This window comes from Diadema antillarum, unplaced genomic scaffold (genome assembly GCF_040938485.1).
Source record: "Diadema antillarum isolate AM-2024a unplaced genomic scaffold, OU_Dant_1.0 scf00000050, whole genome shotgun sequence".
Taxonomy (NCBI): domain Eukaryota; kingdom Metazoa; phylum Echinodermata; class Echinoidea; order Diadematoida; family Diadematidae; genus Diadema; species Diadema antillarum.
In genome coordinates, this window is record NW_027270939.1 from 414,878 (window position 1) to 441,334 (window position 26,457).

Genomic DNA, 26,457 nt, shown 5'->3' on the forward strand with positions numbered 1-26,457 from the left:
CCACCAAAATTTCATTGCTGAAAATTCGGTGGCCCAATCGGGCTACAAAAAAAGTCGGATGTTTGCCTTTACTTTTGAAAATGAACAGCGGTAACAGTCGGCTCCGTAAGACGCAAAAATGAATGTCGCATGTTTACTTTTGATTTTAGAAATGAATCACGGTGACATTTGACTCCGTATGATACTGGAATAAATACCGAATGTTTGCTTTGGCGTTCGGAAGTGAATGATAATATTCAACTCCGTAAGACGATAAGATAAATGCCGGATGTTTGCTCTTACGTTCGAAAGTAAATAGCAATAACATTCAGCTCCGGAAGATGCTTGAGTAGGCTATATGTCGAATGATCCCTTTGACGTTCGGAAATGAATAACAAAAATATTCAACTCCGTACGATGATAAAATAAAAGACGGATATTTGCTTTTACTTTCGAAAATAAATAGCAATAACATTCGGCTTCGGAAAATGCTAACATAAATGTCAGATGATTGCTTTTACGTTCGGAAGTGAATAGCAGTAATATTCTGCTCCATACGATGCTAAAATAACTGTTGGATGTTTGCTTTTAGATTTCGAAATGAATAACAGTAACATTCAGGTGCGTTCGGTGGTAAAATTAATGTTCAATGATTGCTTTGATGTTCGGAAATGAATAACAATGACATTCAACTCCGTATATACGTTTATAAAATATACAATGTATATCTGATGTTTGCTTTTACGTTCGGAAGTAAATAGCAATAACATTCAGCTCCCGAAGATGCTAAAGTAAATGTCGAATGATCCCTTTGACGTTCGGAAATAAATAACAAAAATATTCAACTTCTTACGATAATAAAATGAATGACGGATGATTGCCTGTACTTTCGAAAGTAAATAGCAATAGCATTCGGCTCCGGAAGATGACAAAATAGATGTCAGATGATTGCTTTTACGTTCGGAAGTGAATAGCAGTAATATTCTGCTCCATACGATGCTAAAATAACTGTCGGATGTTCGCTTTTAAATTTCGAAATGAATAACAGTAACATTCACCTGCGTTCGATGGTTCGGAAATGAACACAATAATATTCAACTCCGTGTATACGATGATAACATAAATGTCTGATGTTTGCCTTTATGTTCAAGAGTAAATGGCAATAACATTCAGCTCCGGAAGATGCTAAAATAAATGTCGAATGTTTGCTGTGACGTTCGGAAATTAATAACAAAAATATTCAACTCCGTATATACGATTTTGCGTTCGGAAGTGAATAGCAGTAATGTTCTGCTCCATACGATGCTAAAATAACTGTCGGATGTTCGCTTTTAAATTTCGAAATGAATAACAGTATACATTCAGCTGCGTTCGATGGTTCGGAAATGAACACAATGATATTCAACTCCGTGTATATGATAACATAAATGTCTGATGTTTGCTTTTATGTTCAAGAGTAAATAGCAATAACATTCAGCTCCGGAAGATGCTAAAATAAATAACGCATGTTTGTTGTGACGTTCGGAAATGAATAACCAAAATAACTCCGTATATACGATGATAAAATAAATGTCTGATATTCGGTTTTACGTTCGAAATATAACAATAACAATCAGCTCCCTTCGACTTTCGGAAATGAATGATAATAATATTCAACTCCGTACGATGTTTAAATAAATGTCGGATGCTTGCTTATGATTTATATTGCTATGTACTTTGGCAAATAAATAGCAATAACATTCGGCTCCGGAAGATGCCAAAATGATTAATGTCACATGATTGCTTTTACGTTTGGAAGTGAATAGCAGTTACATTCTGTTCCGTACTATGCTAAAATAAATGTCGGATATTTGCTACATGTGTATTACATTTCGAAATGAATAGTAACATTTGGCTGCGTTTGATGGTAAAAAACAAAACAAAACAAAACAAAACACACACACACACACAAAACTGTCTGATGTCTGCCTTGACGTTCAAAATTCGGCCCCGTACGATATGATGAAATAATTGTCAGATGACTCATTTCACTTTCGCAAGTGGACAACAGTGACATTCGGCTCCGTACGATGATAAAATAGATGTCGGATGTTTGCTTTTATATTTGGAAATGACTAACTGTTAAATTCTGCTCCGTATACGACAGAGCTGCCAACCTTTCGAAGCACAAATTAGTACTCAGCAGCTCCAAAATTCGTATTTTCCACCAGAATTCGTAGTTTTTCAATCTCCCTCTTTTTGCTATGAGGCCTACAGGCTCTAAACATAACGTTATGACACATGCCGAAGCATCCAGCTGGTCACCAGCACGATAAAGATTCTAAACTACGCAATGTTCAGCGTTGATTGATTGCTTTCTCGCAATGTGTACAAGTGCAAGTTTGTACCTCCAAAATCTTTCTGGGCTGATTATGGAAGCTTCCATTTTCTAGCAGGGGACGGGGAATGCTTGATCTTCTCAAGAGAGCTTCTGTGTGAGCGGATGCAAAACTCTGTTCTGTGTTTCCAATTATGTACTATCAAAACATAATCATGCGTTGTTTTCAGGCTTTTTTCATTTTATTGGATTTTAAACATCAGTATTTTTCGAAGTATTCCAATTCCTTTTCCCCTGACTGGAATCGGAAAGTCTGCTATAACGATGATCGCAAAATGCCGCGCTGTGTGTGGAAGCGCCGATGTGGTGCAAACACGTGGCTTCATTTTCAAGTTTAAATGAATGCGCCATATGCTCCTGCCTATAAGAGGTTACTGCAAGTTCGATGGATCGAATGCGCCATAGCTTAGCTGAGCTGAATGGCTTGTTTACGGTAAACATGCAGTTAACGTTCGATATGAAGAAATCATTACGTCTTTCACGAGGGAAAAACACACAAAACAAACAAACAAACAAACAAAATACACCCACGAACGAATGTTGATAGCCAAAACTTTGAAAAGTAATAAGCAGTTTTGATGCGCGTGAACTGAAATTAATTGTCATTACACGTTGTATTTTGCTGTCTAACCAGGTGATGACTGCATCTCATTGGACCTTCTCGTAGTGAATTTGTCTGGGCATACGAGACCTTTCATGTATTTCTGTGATTGCATTTTTAATTGACTAAATAATCAATCCTTTTGTTATTGTTCAGGGAACATTAGATATTCGATCAAGTACACTATAATCGACTCTTCGATGTTCCCTACTATGCGCCAAAAGAAAGGCTATAGACATAGAACCATGATATCTTTGGAATTTTTCCTTTAATTCAACTAATGAGCTGGTTCTTCGATCGATATTTCCAGGATACTTACACGCTGTTTATTCCAATGCGCGCATTCTTTCGTCTGGCACGCACCTGGGTGTGGCACCTGCTTTTGTGGAAATTTCCACAAGGGAGAGGGGTGGGGTGTCAAGTTTCTTCGAGCCGAAGAGACTGCATACACAATCTCTTCGCTTTTATTTATTGTCATTCGTGTTTTCGCCTTATTCTTTGCTGATATTGAACATTTAGATTTAACTTTACGAAAGTTGCTATAGCACATGGTTCGTTTTGTTGTGAGGTGTACGTAATTTCTTTTTTTTAAATCATTCTTGAGAGGGGAAAGAAGAGTAAGGGGGAAAGAAGACTAGAGGGAAAGGGAAATAAAACAAACGTCACGTACGCTGAGCATTCACAGGAAGCCGTCTTTTTACACCAGTCACCAGCATAGTTATCATCACTATCAGACATCACTCAAGATCATTTTAGCCTTTTCCTATGATCAACATTAAGAAACACGCATAACCCCTCGAGATAAATACCTAGGAAACTCAATAATAAATACAAAGTATCAACACCTCCCAACAACACAAACATTTAGAAAAGACAGCAAATAGCACATCGAAGCGACTGGGATCAAACTCCGTCGCTTCGATTGCAGCGAAGCGGAGAAATCGCCGTTACGAAAATAACAGTGCGAGACACTAAGAGAATTACGTTTAAATACTTCAAAGTATAAAGGGAACAGATAAAGTGATATAAAATGTAAGAAATCGTACTAAACGAGGTGTGAGAAACGACGGAAATGAAACGAAGTTTAGTAGTAAGCTTAGGCCCTAGCAAAAGTTTTGCAGCACCGAAAGCTACGCGAAAATAAACACACATATAAAACTCGGTATTGCGACGAGATCCTATGGGATCAAGTCAATAAACGATACAAAACAAAGGAAATTGATTCATTTTGACGGGAAAATAGTTTGTTATAAGTATTCTGTTATATGAGATCTCCTTTAATAGGCCTAGAAATAATCGAGTTTCCACGATACTCTGGAAAGAAAGTTCGAACGCTTTTCACCTGCACATATACTGCAGAGGGCAGTGCACATCAGTCATCAATACACGAACAGAAACTCACCTCTACAACTTCCTCGCAGAAAATGATGCAATAGCGTTATAAAAAAAAAAACAGACAACACTCTAAAAATCATTTCGTACTTGGGAGGCAAGGGACAAGAGGATGAAAAGAAGAGAAAAAGAAGCAGACATTGCACAACGGGACGCTTTCACCCCGCCTCATACGGTACTGTAGTGGCAGCTGGCTAATTGGGATACCACGGCGATCCATGTAAACATCCAGGGTCCGTAGGCGACAGGGATTCACGCGCGCGAAGTTCTGTTCGGTGTACACAGTACGCAAGCAGCGATATGCGTGTGCGCACATTTTTCTATTCAGCGCTTTCCACATACGGTGCGTACGCGTTGCATCGATATCCCAGCTGAATACAGATAACATGGCACATGCGACGTGCGTTTGCTATATTTTTACCCATTATTTTGCCCCACTGTGCATTCGTACTTTCTAAGGACGTTTTCATATTGTCGTATTCCCTTCGATTTTTCGTATACGAATTTTTCGGAACGGTTGGCAGCTCTGGTACAATGCTAACATAAATAACAGATTATTGCTTTCACATTTGAAAATGATTAATGGTATACATAGGCTCAGTATGATGCTTAAATAAATAGAGGATGTTTGCTTCACATTCGGAAATCAATAAGGGTAACATTCAGCTCCATAAGATGCTAAAATGAATGTCGGTTGTTTGCTTTTATACAGTGTATTTGAAAATGATTAACGGTAATATTCGGCTCCGTAAGGTTCTAACATACTATAGTAAATGTTGGATGATTGCTTTTACAATCAGAAATGAATAGCGGTAACTTTCGGCTCTTTACAATGCTAAAACAAACAATCTGGAAATGCTCCCACTTTCTCATCCCAAAAGTAAGCTATGACCACCTAATAGCATAGGCATCAACTTTTATAATTATCTATAAGCCTATTTGCTAAATCTTAGAATTCAGAATAATGGTGATTGAGATGATCTACTTTTGTATTCATTTATTTTAGACATGGGTACCTGTCACGTCAGTAATGCTTAATAATTGTTTTTAGTAGGACCGATTTAGTTTTTCCTATGTTTTTCTTGATTTTTTTGGCCACCAAAAAAAAAAATAGAAATCAATGATTTTGGTGGTCAAAAATAAAAATTAGTTTGGAGCCCTGCGATATCATTGGGCTCATCATTACTTAATCTTTCCCATGATACGCTAATATTTATATCATCAATCTGCCGACGTCATCCGACAATTCATGATTCAAACCTTTTTTTTTTTTTTCATCGTCCGTAACCCAACTTTGAACACAGACAGGGTATTCTTTCTCATTCTAGAGTAATGAAGGAGCGCACTTTCGGCTGTGATCTAAGTCCTATTATCATCATGAGTTCATGTCGCCGTTTAGTGATCTAAACTTCAGCTTTGCTGAACTGTTCAATGTCTTGAGCAGGAAGCGAAAACAATGGCTGGACTAAGGAACCTTCGTTTTTAAAAGGGGGAAATAAACAACACTGAAACCGAACAAGCCGGCCCAGATCTCGGCCACCGATCGCGCGATCGCTGCGAAATTTTTCCTGAAGATAGAGCTGGATGTCAACTACAAGATTACATGGTCATACAATAGAAAAATATTGCCTTTCTATTTTTAATAAATTGATTATGCAAAGTTGTGCATGAAATCATATTTTCACCTATAACTCCATAAAAAAGACTGAAGTATTGCTAAATTTTTGTGTCAAAATTCCTCAAGACATATAAACCAATTTTCATTTAAAAATAAAGCACAGTCAAAACCAATTTCTTTTGTTTTTTATTGTTTTGTTAATTTCTTATGTATTTTATTGATTGTTCGACCTTGTGTTTTCTGTTGTTTTTCAAAATTTGTTGCAGGCACTTTTTCAGGCTTATCTACACTATATAGAATTGATTAATTTCAATGGTTCAAAGATGAAATACTATAATTTATATCAATTTAACCCCAAAAACACAATTTACATTCAATTTGCACACGATATCATGAATTTGAGCTGTTTTCCGGTTGACATGCATTTGCATAACATTACGTAACTTCAGAACGGTGTACTCAGACGTCGCAAATTTGGTCTCAAAATATGCGGAAGACTTCAATGAAAAAAGTTGTGAAACGACGCGGCAAAATCTTTGCGCGTTGCAGAATCGTGACGCGAAACGTGGGGGGGGGGGGTCAATTTGACCCATTTGACCCCCCCCCCCCCACCCAGTTAGAATAGGGTTAAGAGTATGCATATTGACCAAAAATAGTCAGAGGGATGCTAATTTACTCTTACAAGCTATCGCTACTATTTAAGTTGAAAACTGGAACTTTCTGAAAGGTTAAAGATGATCGTAAAATCAGTTCTGGCTACAGGATTTTATAATAATTATAATAGCATACAACATGTACCAAGTTTTCATCGTTTACCTGTCTTATCACTCCAAAGCAGTTCAGCTTAACTGTTGGCTTATAGAAGTGATCATCAATCGGTAAGGATTAGTCAGATGAATTCATGAATTCACTTTATGCATCACGGCTAATCGAACTATTCAACATCGTTGAAGTAACCATACTTTTTTATTTTCATAGTTCAAACTATTTCTTAACATTTATATGCAAAACGAAAGTACTCTACACGTTTTTCAAAATGCTCAGATGTAATGAGTCAATTCCACAAAGATTGCATTACAGCAACCTTTACTGACCTAAACAAGTTTTCTATAGAGCTATCAGTTCTATTATAATGGCATTCTGATAACTTCGACTGCGTTTTGAACTCGTACCGAGCACAGCATTCAAAACAACGGGTTCCTCAGGTCCTCTTTAGGTACTGGTATACTTGCTAAAAGCATTCTCTTTAGCTTCCATTGACAACAACATGCCATGGGAGGAGAATGGAAGCGATCAACTTTCTCGGTAAATGAGGCTTTTCGTATATAGCACACATTGCGTGCCTCTTTCTTTTTTTCTGTTTCTGTTGTTTCAAACTACACTGCAGCCGACACACAACACAAACACACCAAAGTTTACATTCAGGCAACCGTATTTTGGTATTGGTTAGAATCGAATTATATCTGTCTTGTGATTGGCTAATTATCTGTAGCAAAAACAAAACAAAACAAAACAAAACAAAAACAAAACAAACAAACACAAAAATGCTGAAAACTGCTTATCGAATATCAGTGGCGTGCCAAAGGAGTAAAATGGAGTCTATACTCTAAAGGGGCCTGAGCTTTTGATTCCAGAAGAATCTTCGTCAGAGGCAAAATGATAATCAGGCAGGGAAAGCAATCACATTATAAAGAAGTTCACACAACACGAACAGTCAGGGACAGGCTAGGGACACGGAACAAAGAAAACAAAAGGAGAGGATGGGAGGTCATGGGCAAGGAGGCCAACAGGTGAAGGGAGGGGGATTAAAGCAGGAGGGTGGATAGACAAAAGGCATAGGAGGGTCAGTGATAATCCTGAGTGCCATGGGGGTGCATCCATTTAAGAATGAATTTTCTCACACACCCAAGCTGTCGCCATTTATGTGTGTGCGATGAAGCGTTAACGCCGTCGCTAAGCAGGACTGTTGCATCATGGGGGGGGGGGGGGGGGGAACGGGTTGTGAGCTTGAACATAACCTGAACTTTAAGGGCGATTTTCTTTTTTTTTTTTTCTTTTATGACTTCTAGGGATGCGGAAAGGGGTTGTTTTATATATTATTGTAAAGATAAAACTATACAATGTATGTAGAATTCAAGTATTTATATATACATGTGTAGACATGCCTAAAATTTCGTTTACTGCGACATACGCATTTCGACCGAGCGCATCACGACCTGTATGGACTACGCACATGTATTCTTTTATCTTGCGCTCTGCTTTTGTGGGAATTTCTTCAAGCATAGGTGTCAGGTTTTCCTACGTTACGTCTGCGGTCATTAATTCCATATTTGTTAGTTTGTCTGCTTTCTTATTCTGTGTTTTATGCATTTTACTTGAACTTAAAGGTCTAGACATTTCGTTTGCTAAATGCACGCGAGTCACGTTGCATTGTATGATGTATTTTGTTTCGTTGACCATTCATGAGAAGCGTTTCTTTGAGCAAACTCTCTTTTCACACCAAAATCACTTATAGAAGGTAGTCATCCACATTGGTTATCAAAATAATAATTCCGTCATTTTCCTTTCGTTCAGAAACAGGAATCAGAATTCTCAACACGTCATCCACATTGGTTATCAAAACAATTCCGTCATTTTCCTTTCGTTCAGAAACAAAAATCTGTTATTCTCAACACGTTATTACAAAAATTACATCTCACAGCGATAATAGGGCCTACTAGAACCAACTCATCGCAGCAAAATGACACATTACGGTTACGAGGACATACACAATGCTTGAACAAATTACTTTGCTTCAAAATGTAGAAACAGATGAAGTGACATAACAAGAGAAAGGGCGCACCGAAAGAGGTACACTGTATCAAGATCAACTAAGATAAACTCTAACAAAAAAGAAGAAGAAGGAGGAAACTATTCCCCCCCCCCCCCCCACACACACACACGCACACACATACACACAAACGAGTAGATACACAAAGGTCATATGTTTACCTTTGGGAGCAGTGATTTAAAAGATGTTTTAGATATCACATGTGATGCATAATAGGTCCGTTGTGCAAAGCATCCTACATAATTTTTTGTAATAAAGCCTAGAATATAAGGAGATATCAGTATTTCTCTTATAGATTGTAAAGAACCTTCGGAATTAGGACCTTTGTTTCATTTTCGGATTAACGAACCTTCGGCATAACGAACCTTATTTCATTTTTTGATAAATGAACCTTTGGAATAACAAGTTACAAACCTCATATTTTCGGATTAACGAACCTTCGGAATAGCAAACTGTAACCGTTCACATAGTGTACTGTATTTTCGATCATACGGATTCAATTTTTTTTTTTTTCCAGCGGTTGTTTCTATCCCTATAACTCACATTTCAGAACTATGGGGGTTTTGTTTCATGTACGTGGTGAATTAATACGCCTTTAACGCAAGAGCAAAAACATGGGAAAGTTTGAATGCTTTTCACGTGCACATCGTCACATAAAGAGAATCAGGTGCTGACGGACCATAGAAGTGTCTCAAAATCAATACTGCCATGCAGCTTGCACCAAAATCACAATTCTGATAGGTATTATCCCGTAACAGGGGCGGATCCAGGAATTCCGTAAAGTGGGGGCGCGTTTACAAAATTAAAGGGGGGCGCACGCACCCCTCCCCCATTTTTTTTTTTTTTTACATTTCTTTTGTTTCAACAACAACAACAAAAAAAAAATAAAGGGGGGGGGGGGCGGGCGCCGGTTGCGGTCCTCCCTGGATCCGCCCCTGCGTAACCAAGTAAGTTTGAGAGAGAAAAGTTTGAGCCAAAAACACAGCGTTGACAAGTACTACCACAAATTGCATTTTAAATATGGTATATAGTACACAGTACGAGAAAGTATACAGCACGAGATCTCTAGTTTGATTTTCATTTCGCTTCGAATAGTAGACGAGCAGTGACAATCCGTCAAAGTGCAAACTACAGCTAGGGCCTAGCGGCACAGTTTACAGGTCTACCTTCTGTTCACTGCATGGTACACATAAACAAGAACAAAAGCGTTTTCTTCTTTTGCATGTTAGCATGGGGACGATAGTGAATTAAGTTCACCAAGATTCAATGTTTGTAAACAAGAAAGCAGCGCGTAGCAAAGACCTCAGATCGTTGTTATAGCACACGTGCATCTATTGTGGTAACATTTTAATCAACGCACTAACACCATCTGAACATACTGAACGATCATGCCACACAATCACTGTGAAGGGGAAATGTTCAGCAACAACAAGAGCACGAGTATGTAGCCTACCATATACTGTACGCGCATTCATTCCGTGAGTGCCAAATACAAGCTAGAAACACACGCAATAAAGAAACATTGCAAGTTCATGAACTGAGGGACCTTTTTTTTTTTTGTCTTATATCTTAACAAGATAAAGACGTTGTGATTTCGGGTGCTGTTCGTTATTCCGAAGGTTCGTTATTCCGAAGGTTCGTTTATCCGAAACACATAAATTCCCTAAACCATAGAGGTTCGTTAATCCGAAAACGAAAAAAGGTTCGTTAATTCGAACATTTGCGGCGTTATTTCGAAGGTTCGTTAATCCAAAAATGACATAGGGTTCGTCATTCCGAAGGTTCGTTAATCCGAAAATGAAATAGGGTTCGTTATCTCGAAGGTTCGTTGATCCGAAATGATATAGGATCCGAAATGATATAGGGTCCGTAACGAACCTTCGAAGTAAGTCGAGCTTTGTTTCATTTTCGGATTAACGAACCTTCGGAATAACGAACCTTATTTCATTTTCGGATTAACAAACCTTCGGACTAAAGAACCTTACTAACGAACCTTCGGAATAACGAGCTGTAACCGTGATTTCATATCCAATTTGTTTAATTGGACCTTTTAAAAGCTATGATTGTATCGAATCATTGAAATGAAATTTAACGGCCTTCTGTCCGCCGTATCAAAAGTGTGATGATAAAGGGGATGTGCGCATTGTCATTCGAAATACATGTAACTACATGTAACTCTACATTTAAGTAATTAGTCTGATTATTATATAGCAACTGATTTTGGGATTGATAGTCACTACTGACAGTTTTTATTCTCGTAAACGGCACCTGTCAATCTCACAGGCGTCAAGTCGAAGCACTCACACGTCATGAATTGACCATAACGTAAAAACGACAGAACTCTACACACAAGAGTTCTGTGATAAAAACACGCTGGGCACACAAGATGAGTATGTTGGAACCACATGGCGCACTCACTGCTGGCAGGGCAAGCACGTGCTTTGCTCATCGAACTGATCGTTTTTATAGCGATCATAATATCGCTGCACAGCAGAGATTCGTATTCCAATGCACAGTAGGCCTACTCTCTCTCTCTCTCTCTCTTTCTAAAAAAAAAAAAAAAAAATGAAAACATTCACACTTGAAGGGGTGGATACATTTAAAACGGAGTCAATTTAGAGTGAAATTGGAGTGAATTTTGAGTGAAAATGTTCATTTTCACTCGGAGTGACCTCCGGGATCACTCGAAGATTTTGGAGTGCTATTGATGTAGCGCGATTCCGCTGCTTAAATGCATTCAGTTTTGCTCATAATCATTAATTTCATCCTTCTTTTTTTTTCTTGGAAAGCAAGCACTCCTTAAAGAGGGAAAACCCCGATTGGACAAATTGCGACGTAAACATGCATTGACATAGTTATGTGATACGTATAAACAATTTATCATGAAAGGAGAGAAGGGTACCTACAGTACATGTATCCAAGATAAACATTATGCATGCACGTGTAGTACCACTTCTCGGGGACTCGAGTGAAGTTAAACGCAGCTTTGTTGATTACATAATGCCACTCTGGTGGTTTCGCCATACCCTTCTCTCTCTCCTACGTTTTCTTTGTTTTCTCCCTCTCTTTGTCTTTTTTTCCCCCTACAAATCGTGTACTTTAAGAATAGACAGACGGTGTTAAACTTCAACTCAAGTGGCTTCTTAAGATCTGCGCCTCTTTCATCCATCTTAGGGACCGTGACACTATTGTGAATGACACAATTAAAAGCATCACACAAGGACTTTCACGCCTCGTTAGACCTTTAAGACTCAGATCTTTTTCTTTCTTTTTATGTGTGTGTGTGTAGACGTGGACGCCATTGGGAAATATCAAGCTCGAGACAATAAGTGGCCACTTACAATATAATGACCGACCGATGTTGAAGGTAGATTAAATCAGTAACTAAGTCAGAAATTGGGGAACCAGTAAATAAATAGGCAGCGATCGACACTTCGACGGTTTGCCAATCTAATGTGCAGCGATCGACGTCGAAAGTGTCAATCAAATACGTTATTTACGGTCGACGTCGAAGGTTGATAAAATCAGTAAGCAGCGATCGATGTCGAAGGTTGATAATCGGATGGGTGCTGTTCGTAATATTCCGAAGGTTCGTAATTCCGAAGGGTCGTTAAATTCGAAACACACAAATTCCCTAAACCTACAGGTTCGTTAATTCGAACGTTTGTGGCGTTATTCCGAAGGTTCGTTATTCTGAAGATTCATGAATCCGAAAATGAAATTAACGGAACAATATACCTTCTGAATAACGAATCTTCGGACTAGAGAGCCTTCGGAATAACGAACATCGGAATAATAGCTACCGATGTGTAAGGTTGATGAAATTATTAAATAGCGACCAATGTCCAAAGTTGATTAGGTCATACCGTCCGACGTTAGTGATCGAGAAAACTATAAAGTAGCGGCTGATGTCGAAAGTTGATAAAATAAGGACAATTAAATCAAATAGGTATAGCGTCCATAATGTCGAGATCAAATAAAATTGAGCAGCAACGAAGTGTCGAAGGTTTATGCAATCAACTTGGTATCGCACGACGTCGAATGTTAAGCAAAATTATCTGATTTATCCGACATTTGTTTTAGCATTGTAAAGAGGCTAAAGTTACCGTTATTCATTTCTGATCGCAAAAGCAATCATCCAACATTTACTAGTATTTTGACACCTTACGGAGCCGAATGTTACCGTTAATCATTTTCAAATGTTAAAGCAAACAACCGACATTCATTTTAGCATCTTACGGAGCTGAATGTTATCCTTTTTCATTTCCAAACGTGAAAGCAAACATCCGCTATTTATTTTAGCATCTAACTGAGCCGATTGATACCGTTAATCAGTTCCAAATGTAAAAGCAACAATCTGTTATTTATTTTAGCATCGTTCGGAGCAGAACATTACCGTTATTCATTTCCAAATTTAAAAGCAAACATCCGACAATCATTTTAGCATCGTACGGAGCCGAATGTTACTGTTTTTTCATTTTGAACGTCAAGGCAGACATCAGACATTTACTTTACCATCAAACGCAGCTGTATGTTACTGTTCTTCATTTCGAAATGTAATAGCAAATATCCGACATTTATTTTATTATATGGAGCAGACTGTTACTGCTATTCACCTCCAGACGTAAAAAGCAATCATCTGCCATTTTCTGGGCATCTTCCGGAGCCAAATGTTATTGCTATTTACTTTCGAAAGTAAAAGCAAACACCCGACATCTGTTTAATCATCATACGGAGTTGAATATTAGTGTTATTAATTTCCGAACATCAAAGGGATCATTCGACATTTATTTTAGCATCTTCCGGAGCTGAATGTTATTGTTATTTACTTTTGAACGTAAAAGCAAACATCCGGCATTTATTTTTATCATCGTACAGAGTTGAATATTATTGTTATTCATTTCCGAACGTCAAAGCAAAGATCCGACATTTATTTTAGCATCTTCCGGAGCTGAATGTTATTGTTATTTACTTTTGAACGTAAAAGCAAACATCCGGCATTTATTTTTATCATCGTACAGAGTTGAATATTATTGTTATTCATTTCCGAACGTCAAAGCAAAGATCCGACATTTATTTTAGCATCTTCCGGAGCTGAATGTTATTGTTATTTACTTTTGAACGTAAAAGCAAACATCCGGCATTTATTTTTATCATCGTACAGAGTTGAATATTATTGTTATTCATTTCCGAACGTCAAAGCAAAGATCCGACATTTATTTTAGCATCTTCCGGAGATGAATGTTATTGCTATTTACTTCCGAAAGTAAAAGCAAACATCCGACATTTATTTAATCATCGTACGGAGTATTATTGTTATTCATTTCCAAACGTCAAAGGGATCATTCGACATTTGCTTTAGCATATTCGGGAGCTGAATGTTATGGTTATTATTTTACTTTCGAACGTAAAAGCAAACATCCGGCAAATTACTGATACTTTTCAAAAGATTTTCGCGGATCGATTTCAGCTAATTTCCTTCATGTAGCCGATGGTTGACGGGAGAGTTTGATTTTCATATCATTAATTCCGCGCTGGAGCGCTCGGGCAAATGCGGGTGTTTAGACGAGCGTGAAAGTGCGGGCGACTTCCCTCGTCTGTACGCGTCCAAACGCCCGCGTATTACCTAGTACGCCCGGACGAAAGGGCTTCCCGCATTTGCCCTAGGGGTTTTCGTGACGTTTCCCGCGGTCGGCACTGTAGAGGAAGAAAGGAAGTCTAGTCAGTCATGGATACCATCTGTCTAAATATGCTGTTTGTATAGAACTTTAAACCTGGAAAGTGTGCTGCTAGATTTAAGGTCACCATCAATAGAATTCCATCCCTTGACTCCAGTGAAATGAATAGATTGCAATCTTAGAGTTGAATATGTCAAAGGTTTGCGAAAATTATAGCATTCCTGGATGGGATATGAGTGGAATGAGGAATTCATCTGAAAAATATTGTTGAATACTTCAGGCATCAGATTTTGATAATATTTAAACATAAAAAAACAAACAACAACATTCAATTTGACAAGATCAAAAATTGCAAACGCCCAAATTTGCACAAAGAGTGGTGAACTTGAACAAATAAAATGACTATTATTATACGTAAAGCTCATTTTTAAAGCATATATAATCTGTTAATGTGTACTCTGTATGTGTTCTTCCGTATTTCATTGCAATAATTGTAACATGTAATGTTCAAAGATACTTTCATTTCAGACTTTAGCATCCATTTATATCCTACCTGTCACGTAACAGACTATCATAAAAGAAAATCCTGAACTTTAGCACAAAAATCTATAAGACACCATGGACCTGATATGTGGAACTCATTGTCTGCTGATCTTAGACACACTCCTTCCCTTCCATGCTATAAATCATCGTATAAAAATGTTAGTGCACTGTTTCATTCAAATTAAAGTTATCTTGCTCACTCTTTCTCTCATATTACTAATCATGACTATTTGCCTACTGGATAATTCCTTGCTTTTATAAGCTTGAAACTCAAATTCCTAGGTTTAAGTCATTTTTTTGTAATGATGTAATCATTATGTATATTGCTTCAAACTTCTTAACGCTGTAGTTACAATCTCTTCTCTTCTCTCAATGTCTGTCTACTCTAAAACGCGGAATGTTCGCGTACATTTTAATTTTGTGAGCGCCAAAATTCGCGAAATTAAAATGCACACGAAAGTTCTTGTCTACACTATATGCATTGAATGCCAGTGGCAATTCGCAAAAATTTCATGCCGCTAAAAAGGCTGTCGGCTCCAATTCGCGAATATATAGTGTTTTACAGTATCATTCAGGTATGGTGTTTCCCCCATCTATGCCCTCTCATATTTATCGCTCTTTTCTGACATTCCCAATGTGTTGTCATCCTCGGCTAAATACTATTGAAAGAATTCAAGGTTCGAGTTATTTACTTTGTGTCTGTGTGTTTTGTTCCTTCAGTTAAAAATAAGAGAGAATTACAAGATACCTTATCACAAGAGGCAGTTATCCCAGTCAAGCAAACTGCTAATCGATAACAGTCTCATCCACCTGTACCTTAAGACATGATTAAATGTATGTTCCTGTATTCATGTAATCATTTCTTCTAAGTACTGAAGTATGATATTTGTATTTTTATGTGAATGTTGGTGATTGTCATAATGATTTCATTACTATGATTAGAGAAACAAAACAAAGTGAAAATGAAAATGCAGCTTACAGGGGCGGATCCAAGAATTCTGTGAAGGGGGGGAGGGGCAAAAATTATTTCTGGGGCCACTTCTGGGTTTGATCAGCAGACAAGCAAAAAAAAAAAGGGCTTCAGAGCAATTTTTGGTGCCACTGCAATGAAAAATTAAAGGGAGGGGGGCACATGCGCCACCTTTCAATTTTGTTTTCTTTTATTTTAAGAAAAATTAAAGGGGAATGCACGCCCGGTGCACCACCCTGCAGATCCACCACTGGCTTATGTGAGGGTGTATGAAACAGTGTGTTGCCATATCCTCAGGGGGAAAATAAGGAAAGTAGCCTTAAATTTGACGATGCATGGTAGAAAAACCAACTTTAATACTGAATCGATAGTAAGCGGGTCCATGGGGGAGAAATGTGTTAATTACCTAGAAGGTATCAGTGACCCAGTTTTTCGACCAGAAAAAAAGGAAGGAAAAGTTGTCCATGTACACTGTACGTAATAACCATGTTGCCTCATGCTGCTGCTATCACATGGCACTTTCATCATTGAAGGTAATTATTAAGCAAATGACAAGATTGTGACCTTCCACTCTGGCCTTTGATTGCTAATTGGTCATCTCTCCCTGACCCTCACTGAGAAAAAAAAAAGGACACAGAGAAATGCAGGAGAGAGGAAGAAAGGGATATGTAACAGCAGCAACAACAATGACTGATCTAATAACTTCAACAATTCATCAGAATATTTTCTCTGGCTACAGGGAATTCTTTTGTAGCAAACTTCGTGGGTGGGGATTACACATACCAGTAGCTGTGAGTGCTCCTCTGATATTGTACAATTTTAGTTACACCCTGTGCCATTCACTGGGCATGGACAGTAGACCCTGATACACTTTATCTCTTATGTTGTCGAGAGTAAAATAAAACAAAGCAAGATTAAAGTACATTCAACCATGATTAAGACTCCTTTATGGAACATACCAGCATTGATGTGTGAAGTGATGTCCTTCAATGCAAGGCTTTCAGGAAATGGTTTATGTCTCTGCCCAAAAGGTTGCTGAAGGCGTGATGTCTGTGGGTTGTCCGTTTGTCTGTCCTACTCAGACTGTGATCTGGGAAGGAATGGGTAAAAAAAATGCACAATTACTAGCCTGAACATGATAGTGGTTATAGTTCAAAGGTCTAGGTCAAGTGTCATAATGTACTTTGGTTAAGAATGCTATTGTCCAGCCGTAATTTTAGTCATTACTAGGAATGGCCAGTATGTGGTAATAAGAAGGATAGAAAGTAATACATAATTAATTGCCATAACTGAGAGTGTTGAACGGTCAAAGGTCACCAAAATTTAAGTGCTTATGTCATTTTCCAGCCCTAACTTTTATTTGGATATACCAGTAAGTGTCAGAAATAGATTGGGAACTGTCCATGCATTCAAACTCACATCTGAGTCAGGAAGACAACTTTACAAGGAGGGGTGTTTTCTTGTGAATTCTCATGTGATCATGCAAGAGGCCAAAAAGCCTCCCCTGTTCGTGCCAGACTTGTGTGGTTTGGGGAAAAATCTGAAAAGAGAGTGACGCCTTAGGCAATGAATACCACATGTGCACTAGCACGCAATAGGGAGGCGAGAAGTACCTGTTACTTCCCCAGTAGACCCAATGTAAACTACCATTTTGTTCTGTATTATAGACTGACAGTCCAACTCGTTGACACCTCCCTGGTCCAACAGTCATGAGTGAACTGTCCCCCCTACCTGTGGGGGAGAGAGGGGTGAAAGTATTATAACAGGTGGCTGTGGAAAAAAATAAGAGCTTCTCCTGCACTGCCTTCTGGACCAAGAGACAAATATGAACACAGCAATTATGGACATGGTGATGAAGATGTTGTTAAAACTTGATTCTTGATAAGTGATATGCCTTTGTTGTGCCTATTTGTTGATTCCAACATTGATACAGACACTTCTTCAGTAAAAAAAAAGAGTGTATTTTTATAAGTATCAAAGCAAATGTCAACAACAAATTTCTGATATTTACCAATAGTTTGAATATTAAGTGAGTTCAAGATTATTGACTTGGTGGCAGAGATGTAAATTATTGTATCCTCTCAGAAGTCAGTACCTTGTCTCCCCGTCATCAATCTCTTGTTCAGAGCACGCTAGAATTCAACCTGAGGACACAGGAGTTCATAGAGATGATCAGGTCGGAGCATCGCCTTGAGGCAGTCAGGCACGCCAGGAGGTACTTTGGGTCCCTTGATGGAGAACAGTTTGCCGAGGTCCAGAAGATTATGGGCCTTCTAGCATTCCCATCCAGCACAGACATTCAGTCATACAAAGTAAGCTAAGTTTGAAGCTGCACTTCATATCAGTTGATTGATTGATTGATTCATTCATTCATTCATTCATTCATTCATTCATTCATTCATTTATTTTCTGCTGTCATTAGTCTATATTAGCAAAGAGTGTTTTGTTTAAAATATTGTTTTCTACTCACCTAATCATTGAATATGTTTGTTTATATACCTATATGTAACAATGCTAAATATTTGTGAATCGGGACTTGTAAGACAATTTTGTGAATGGTTGATTTCACAATAGAAAAACAGAGCGATGGAATTAAGACATATATGCATCATCCCTTTTCATGCTGAAAGTTAAACAATTTGTCACCTTGGATGTGATAGATATTGTATTGTGTTACAGGAGGCAGTATTCTCACATGTTCTTGATATTTTCATTATTCAACTCCCAAAATTCACTGAAAAATAACAACACTGCGAAATATTATATGATGCATGCAGTTTATGATTCGTGACTGATACTGAGCTAATCAGTACAACTTGTGTCAATAATGTGATGTGACTTCAGCCATTAACAAATTATCTTTCAGTGAACTTCATGCACAATCGATCATTGATTTCTGAATATACTTGCACAAAATTGTGATTTGTTTTAGAAATAGGAAGTTGCATGCTTAATATGATAGACCGACGTTAAATCTTTTTGCCGCCATTAACCCGTTGAGGACGAGTCCCTAGTACACTCGGGCAAGTGTCTATGGGAAATGTGTGTTGTAGCAAAATCAGTCCGTCCCCAACGGGTTAATTTATCATCCCCTTTGACTCACTCTTGATGACAGGACCTGCTGGACGATTTACGATGGCACAAACTAGTGAGTCAATTTCGCGAGGAGAACTACAAGCTCTTCCAGTTCAACACGACCCCAGTACTAACACTGACGCTAGAGGCTGGTCTGGCCGCCATGAAGACTCCGTATCCTTTGTGGTTATTGTTATCATCTGCTCATTGTTTGTTCCAGTCTTGGTTAATTGTTATGGAGTACAGGGAACGTTTGATGATCAGTAGAAAAGCCATATGTGGGACTAGTCAAGATATAGATTGAACCGTTTCCTAACAAAGTGATTTCAAACACCATAAATCAGTTAATTTTGTGAAGAAAGAAGCGAGAAGCATGATTACATTAACTGTTTACAGACCTCAGAAACATCCACACCTATATCTAGGTGTGCAAGAAAACTTGAAATACCTTGAGTGAGAGGTCACTATCCTGCACTCGATGATAAATGTAGAGATTTATCAGGTTTGTAAAGTCTTATATGATTATGAGTGCATATTTTTTCTTGACCATGCCACCCACACACTTGTAATGTTCAGACAATGCTACGCCGATCACGCCAAGAATGCCGATTGCCCAGTATGCAGCAAAAATCTGAATGAGCTAGCCAAGACACTACCCTTCGCCCACTGCGCCCAGTCTAGGCTAGTCTGCTCTATATCAGGTGGGTGTGGAAAGTAGACAGCAAGCCTAATCAACCTCTCCTCAAAATCTGAGAGTTTGATTGTGATCTTTCACACAGATGTCATACATGTGTGAAATGTGTGAACCAAAAAAAAAATCATGTTCAGCAGTGAGAATTCGATATTGATCCAAATCTCACATAAAATAGGAGCAAGTATATGAATTTGCTTTTTTTTTTGGATGGAATTATGCTGATTAGCAGTAAGCTGTTGTGTGAGCACCAAATGGAGTCACAACATTAATTTTTTTTTTTTTAAATCCCACCCCATCATGCATTGCCACAGCGCACACATGTGTATAAATTTTTTCCACACACTTGAGCAGGGGGGGGGGTCATGGTCAGGTCAGTGGACATGCATTCTTGTGTGACAGGCAGCGACTAGCAATCTCAACCTCAACAAATAAGTTGCTCTATTTGCTTGTCTGGTTTTTGGCAAGAAGTATTGATATTTGGACTGCAGTTCAGTCTTCACTTTTTAGATACAAGGTTCTCTGCCATGTTTGAACACCGGCTCACCTTCACCATTGGCTTTATGTGTGAGTGGGCGTTATACATTGAAATCAGTTAACTCTTTATGTGCCATGTTCACACACACGACGACTCAGTCAATGGCGTGTGCCAAGTTTACATATTTTGCTCCCATGCACAAGCCCACCCAAACTGATCGATAAATCACCAAATGATGCAGTACAATGAAAGCTTTACTCGTGATGGCATTCCTGTCACATGTAGCTTGCATTATGTGGTGATTTAAAGGCATAATTTACCATTTGCAGATGAAACAAAAACCCAGCATTAGTGCTTTAAAATAGTTCTAAAATGTGAGAAAGGGATAGAAACAACCACTGTAAAAATTTGAATCGGTAAAATCGATGTTAGGTATTGTTGAATATACAAAATGTGAACAATAGTTTAATAAAAATTTTTCCAGACTTAACCGTCTACAGTTACGGTTTATAGAGAAAAATACAGATATCTCCTTTTATTTTAGGCTTTATTGCGAAAATTTTGTATGATAGGATTTTTTGTGGTACAACAGACCTACACATGTGCATTAAATGTCATATCTTGAAAAATTTTTAAATCACTGTTCCCAAAGGTAAACAGCACCTTTAATATCAGGCTGTGTTCCCAATTGGATTTGCAAATAAATTCAAAGTTTCTGCCACTGTTTTTGTGTACAAAAGTCATGCTTAAGGACAATATAGTAGCTACTGATCATTTGAAAGAGAAATAACCATAGATTTGTCATAAAATTTTATACATCATAGCAAATTTTGTCTACAACTTTACTCATTGCATGTCCAGTGTGACAAAAATCTATACAAAGTTACTTGGACCTGAAAACATAATGTTTTCCCAAAGCATGCCTATGTGGCAGTCTCAGAAATGTGTGGCACACAGGGGCTTACGCTGTGGTGCATAAGGAGTAAATACAGTGCTTTCATGTGTGTTATATGAGTTCACTTGAATTAGAAAGGACCCTGCTCTGTCTACAGTTTGTGCCGCAACTGCAGGCAACAAATTTATATTTTGGTCACCATCATGAACCTCACAATATTTCTTGTTGCACATGAGTTTCAATAGTCCTAACCCTTTTAATATTTCCTTTGCAGGGCACGTCATGAATGAACACAACCCACCGATGATGTTACCCAATGGTTATGTTTATGGAGAAAAAGTAAGTGGGAACAGTGCTATCTCAGTTTATGAACTTATTGGAGTGGGGGGAATTTAAAGATGGCCCTTCCCTTTTGGATTCCTTCCCGAATAGCACAGAACATGATATATTCCACCAGAATGACAAGACTATTGTAAATCTATAACATTTCTGTGATATTTGAAGGTTTTTAGCTGTTAAAATTCAAATAATGCACCAAACGCTCATCGTAACGTATTCTGTGTACTAGGCACAGCTGCATACATTAATCCTCCTGTGGTTGTAATATGAAACTTATACTTCGAACAACAGATATGCACGTTAAAGCTGTCAGAAAAGAAGAATTCACTAGCTTCTCTTACTTTGTTATCAATGGCAAATAACAACACACCACTTACATGAACTACATGTACAACTCAGTGCATCACACAGGTCTGTAAAACTAGACTAGTATTTATATTTGCAATTTTTGCGAAGTTCGCAAAAATTATTCAAATCTTAACGGTCAATTTAACTAAACAAATAAAGACCCTCTTGAGTTCAAAATATACAGGAGGTTTCCAAATAGTGTTTTCTTCAATACCTAAGTGTTCTCACCAATTTTGTCAAAGATTTGCATGCAAAAGGGATTGGCTGTCTTTAAAGGTCAATGGTTCAAGGTCAGCACTCTAAGAAAGTATGGAATATCACACTTCACCCAATATCTCAAGAGACATTACATGAAATTCATCAAATTGGGGTCAACAAGTTCTTGTGATAGGACTAACCATAGCATAAACTGACAACAATACAATCTACAATGGCAATAAACAAGAATCCTGAAAGCTGATTGGCTGTTGCTACTGCAAATTTCTTCATCTGATTCATTAACTTCTATCTTCTATTTATTCCCTTCTGTTGCACCACATCTGTGGACTTCTCTACCAATCCTACATCTGAATTGTAACAACCTCAATACCTTCAAATCTGAACTGAAGACCCGTTTTCCAGCTACTTTGTGAATGATCATGATTAGTGACACATTGTGGAATGTTTGTACAGATAAGTGGCTCAGCTATATAAATGCTATTTCATCATCATCATCATCATCATCATCATCATCGTCATCATCATCTTTAGCATATAAAATCCAACATGGATCTCCTTATATAAAACTGTTAGAAATTAGTGATAAACTAAACGTCTGAAAGTGAACTGTTTTGGTAATTTACGTGAGAGAGACCCAGTGAAATTCAGTCAAAATTGATGACTAACAGTCAGAATGATTTATGGAGATTATCACTGTATGATTTTTGCTAGTGCAACATGAAAATGACAATAGCCGCATTTACACTTACTAACATCGCGATTTTTAAAATCGCGATATTTTGGTCCACCGTTTACACTTGCGCAAAAGCACGCGAAGTTTTAGCTTCACGAAACATCGCGATTTTTTGGTCGGTAGTGCGCATGCGTAATTTACCTGTTTTCAACACGGTAGCTGATTGGAAGCGCGCGCTATTCTGTTCGTTTTCACTGCAGTGCAGTATATTTTGATCACAGCTGGCTGGTTGGAACGTTGAGCCAGGGCTTTTTATCACATCAGTACAATGCACACATAAATTTGTGCTTCTCGAGACTGTTTACTTACGGTAAAACTATGTAGCTTGCTATATTAGATCACGTACGTAGTAGGTGTGTAAAACTTCTTCTACAGCAGCATTCAGGAGGATCATGAAATTTCGCCGATATGACGAAAGTGGGAAGTAAGACTTGGAAGTTAGGACTGGTATTTTATCAGGCGACAGCAAGAACTTACACTTGTTACGTACTCCTGAGTCCTGTATTCCACAAACAACGTATATATATCGAGAGCAGTACGGGCACTCCCACAATCTGAATCAACGCATTTCTGGGAGAACATTATTTTGTTTAGTTGTCATGGGGTGATGATACGTGTTTGGAGAACTTCAGGTTTGCTACCAGTAGTAGTTTTCACGTACAGTGTACTAGTTTCATCAGGGAGGGGGAGGTGAGAGACCACGAGCCGACCGAGAATCGGCCGTTTAGACCTGTGGCTGTACACAGCTGTCTTTCCCGTGTACTAGTACAGTACTCTCCTGCTGGCCAGTGACCGACGTGCTCTCTACACGTTCCAAAGAGGGATCGGGAGCGCGCGTAAACTCCCAGTGCAATCCGATACCGAGAGTCACGTGATGAAAAATCGCGATATTTTTGCAGCTTGGGTTTACACTCGCTAACTTCGCCTCAAACTTCGCGATGTTTCAAAAAATCGCACTCCGGCTGGCGATTTTTCTGGCGATGTTTCGAGGGCGTTTGGGTGTAGTTGCTTAGCAACTTACACCCAAATGTCGCGATTTTAGAAAAATCGCGATTTTTCCATGCAAGTGTAAATGGGCCTATTGTTAGACAAGACTGCTATGCATTTGTATGATTAATTGGAGCAGTCACTGTTCTTATGTCTGCTGTCTCTCTCTCTCTCTCTCTGTTTTTATTCCCCCTTGGCAGTCTCTACTGGCTCTAGCTGCTGAAAACGACGGCAAAGTCACCTGTCCAAAGACCAAGAAGACGTATTCCTTTGATGAACTGGAGAAAGTTTTCATCATGTGAATGCACCTGCGATGTGCATGGCATTAGTTAGATAGGCTGCAAATTGTCTTTTATGCCTCTGTTTGTTCTCGTTTTTGTCTCTTTTTTTTTTTTTGAAAGCTGTCCGTTTCATGTGACAAATGATGGCAACAAATGCAGAGAAAAAAAAAAATGCATAGTTGTTGTGCACCCTACGGCAAAGATCGCTGCATTTGCATTCTGGTGTCCAAATCGTATGTGTGTATGGAACTTGCCTCAACAGATGGATGTATGATTGTCCACAAACTAATGTACAAAGATCATATGCACAAACTAAACTTAGCCAGAGCCCATCCAGGTAATCTTTTCATGTGCCACGCCGGAGAAATCCCCGCCAAAGACAACTGATGATCAAGATACTTGCTACATGCACTGAATAGTAGGTGTAGTGAAGTCTGTGGTTAATATTCTGCAATGAATAATACGCAGCTACTATTGTATAAGGTCTATTGAATTTGAAATACAAAAAGCCTTGTGTAGGGCAGTTGAACAAACAAATGAGTAGATAAGGCATAAGCATCAAATATTGTAACTGGATTTGGGGAGATATAGAAAGATTAGCCGGCTTATGTGTGATAACTGCACACAGTGAACTATCATTGCAACACAATATTCAAGCTCCGTTTCTCCCATGTTTATTTTGAATAGTGCCGGATACTGTGGTAGGCTTTGTGAAATCTTTGTGAAGGAGCATGTTACAGAGTGGGTATTACACTGCACACATACATATTTTACTAATATCAGTTTTTTGTCAATTTTCATCATCTTTTTGTTGTGGAGTCTGCAGAGTTATAAAATGTCACCCTACAGTTGATGGTATGAAAACAACATGATGTGCACAGCTGAGAAGTCGTGTGTTGCTTAGTGTCAGGGTTTTACGTGCATTCACAATAGAAAAAGAGAAGGCTATAATCCCATACCACCTGCAATTACAACCAACCAACCACATACTCACACGTAGTTTTGTACACACAAAACTACACGATTCATGCACAGCACAAGCTTCAATCCTAGTTTTTCCACTGCTCAAGAATCGATGATGATACAGTTTGAGCAGTTCTGTGACCTTGCAATGATGCTCAGTGTACGCGATTAAACATTCATGTATAAGCATGTGCACACGCAGACAGACAGACATGCGCATGCATGTATGCATGCACAAATTTGTATGGCTGCAACATTTTTGGACAATTCAAAAGCATGCATATGTTATGCATTTATATTAAAAAAACATGGTTCAACATCAAGTAATGAAGTAAGTTTTTTTTGTTATCTCTTCTCAACAGTAAATTCAGTATTTCCAATTGGAGCTGAAATAGTTTTGAAAAATAGCAGTGCTTTGTATAGTGAAAGGGAAGTAATATTAACCAAATCTTGTTCAAATTTTAACAGTATTCAGACACCTTGTCACAATATCTTCTCTGACGTCACTGGCTGCCAAGAAACAGGTCAGTCGTGTATGCCAACATTATGGATGTAGCTAGGAAGAATATACTGTTAATGTGGAATACTTTGAAGTGTTGATATTTTTGCGCTCTACTGAACCAGTGTGCAAATAAAAACATGCAAATATTTTTGCGAGACATGAAAATATGTACAGAAATACTGTCAGCAGTGATATTGTAAACAAGTGAAATCCACCTACAATGCCCCAATGAAAGAAGAAAAAAATGAAACAAAACAAAGAAACAAAATATAACATCTGGACAGTTATGTCGCTGTGAATACTTTCTTTATTCCTATTTCAAGGGAGCTGCTGGCTCCCTGTTACAAGCTGGCCAGTAAGAAGGTTCATTTCTCTGTTTATAATGAATACTCTTGTTACGTTTCTAGCATGCAAAAATATAGACGTCTGTGTTGACGAAAGCAGTGTGTTGCATGCGTGCAATCTGTGCTGCCTATTAAAGGCGTACAGGTTATTCATGCAATCAGTGCCGTAGATAGCCAGTGAATGGCTAGAAAATATCTTTTCAGGGATGAATTAAACACATTTATAAAGCCATGATGTCCGTGCTTTCTCAGAATTTGTATGACACCACCAGGTACATATATGGGGATATATTGAGCAGGCAGTAACTGACATTATACATGGCTCGACACTAACTTTTTTGTTTGGTGGCCCGATGGGAAAAAAACCCCAATAAAAACATTAAAAGTCCTGTTTTTTTTAATGAGTCAAATATTTAAGTTTTATGAGAGTAAGAATTAGAAATTGTACATATCTACTCATAAATAAACTTCAACAAACTTGCAACACTCACTTTCAGGCATTCATTCAGTCCTTTTCATCCATCCTTTAAACAAATTTAACTGCTAATTTCCGGCGCAAAAAGTTACGAATTTATTGACATACTTTTAAAAGATTTTGGTGGCCCGAGGCGGGC

At 38.2% G+C, this 26,457-nt stretch overlaps 1 protein-coding gene across 1 annotated transcript in view; it reads left to right on the forward strand.

Annotated features, from left to right (window-relative positions):
- Positions 1-24,985, forward strand: part of LOC139715543 (E3 ubiquitin-protein transferase MAEA-like) — a 35,411-nt gene extending 10,426 nt beyond the window's left edge. Inside the window, exons 6-10 of the mRNA XM_071627108.1 lie at positions 18,115-18,300; positions 19,104-19,237; positions 19,640-19,764; positions 21,402-21,466; positions 23,954-24,985. Coding sequence (XP_071483209.1) covers positions 18,115-18,300; positions 19,104-19,237; positions 19,640-19,764; positions 21,402-21,466; positions 23,954-24,055 — 612 coding nt within the window. The 3' untranslated portion in view covers positions 24,056-24,985. The remainder of the gene's footprint in view (positions 1-18,114; positions 18,301-19,103; positions 19,238-19,639; positions 19,765-21,401; positions 21,467-23,953) is intronic.
- Positions 24,986-26,457: the final 1,472 nt, after the last annotated feature.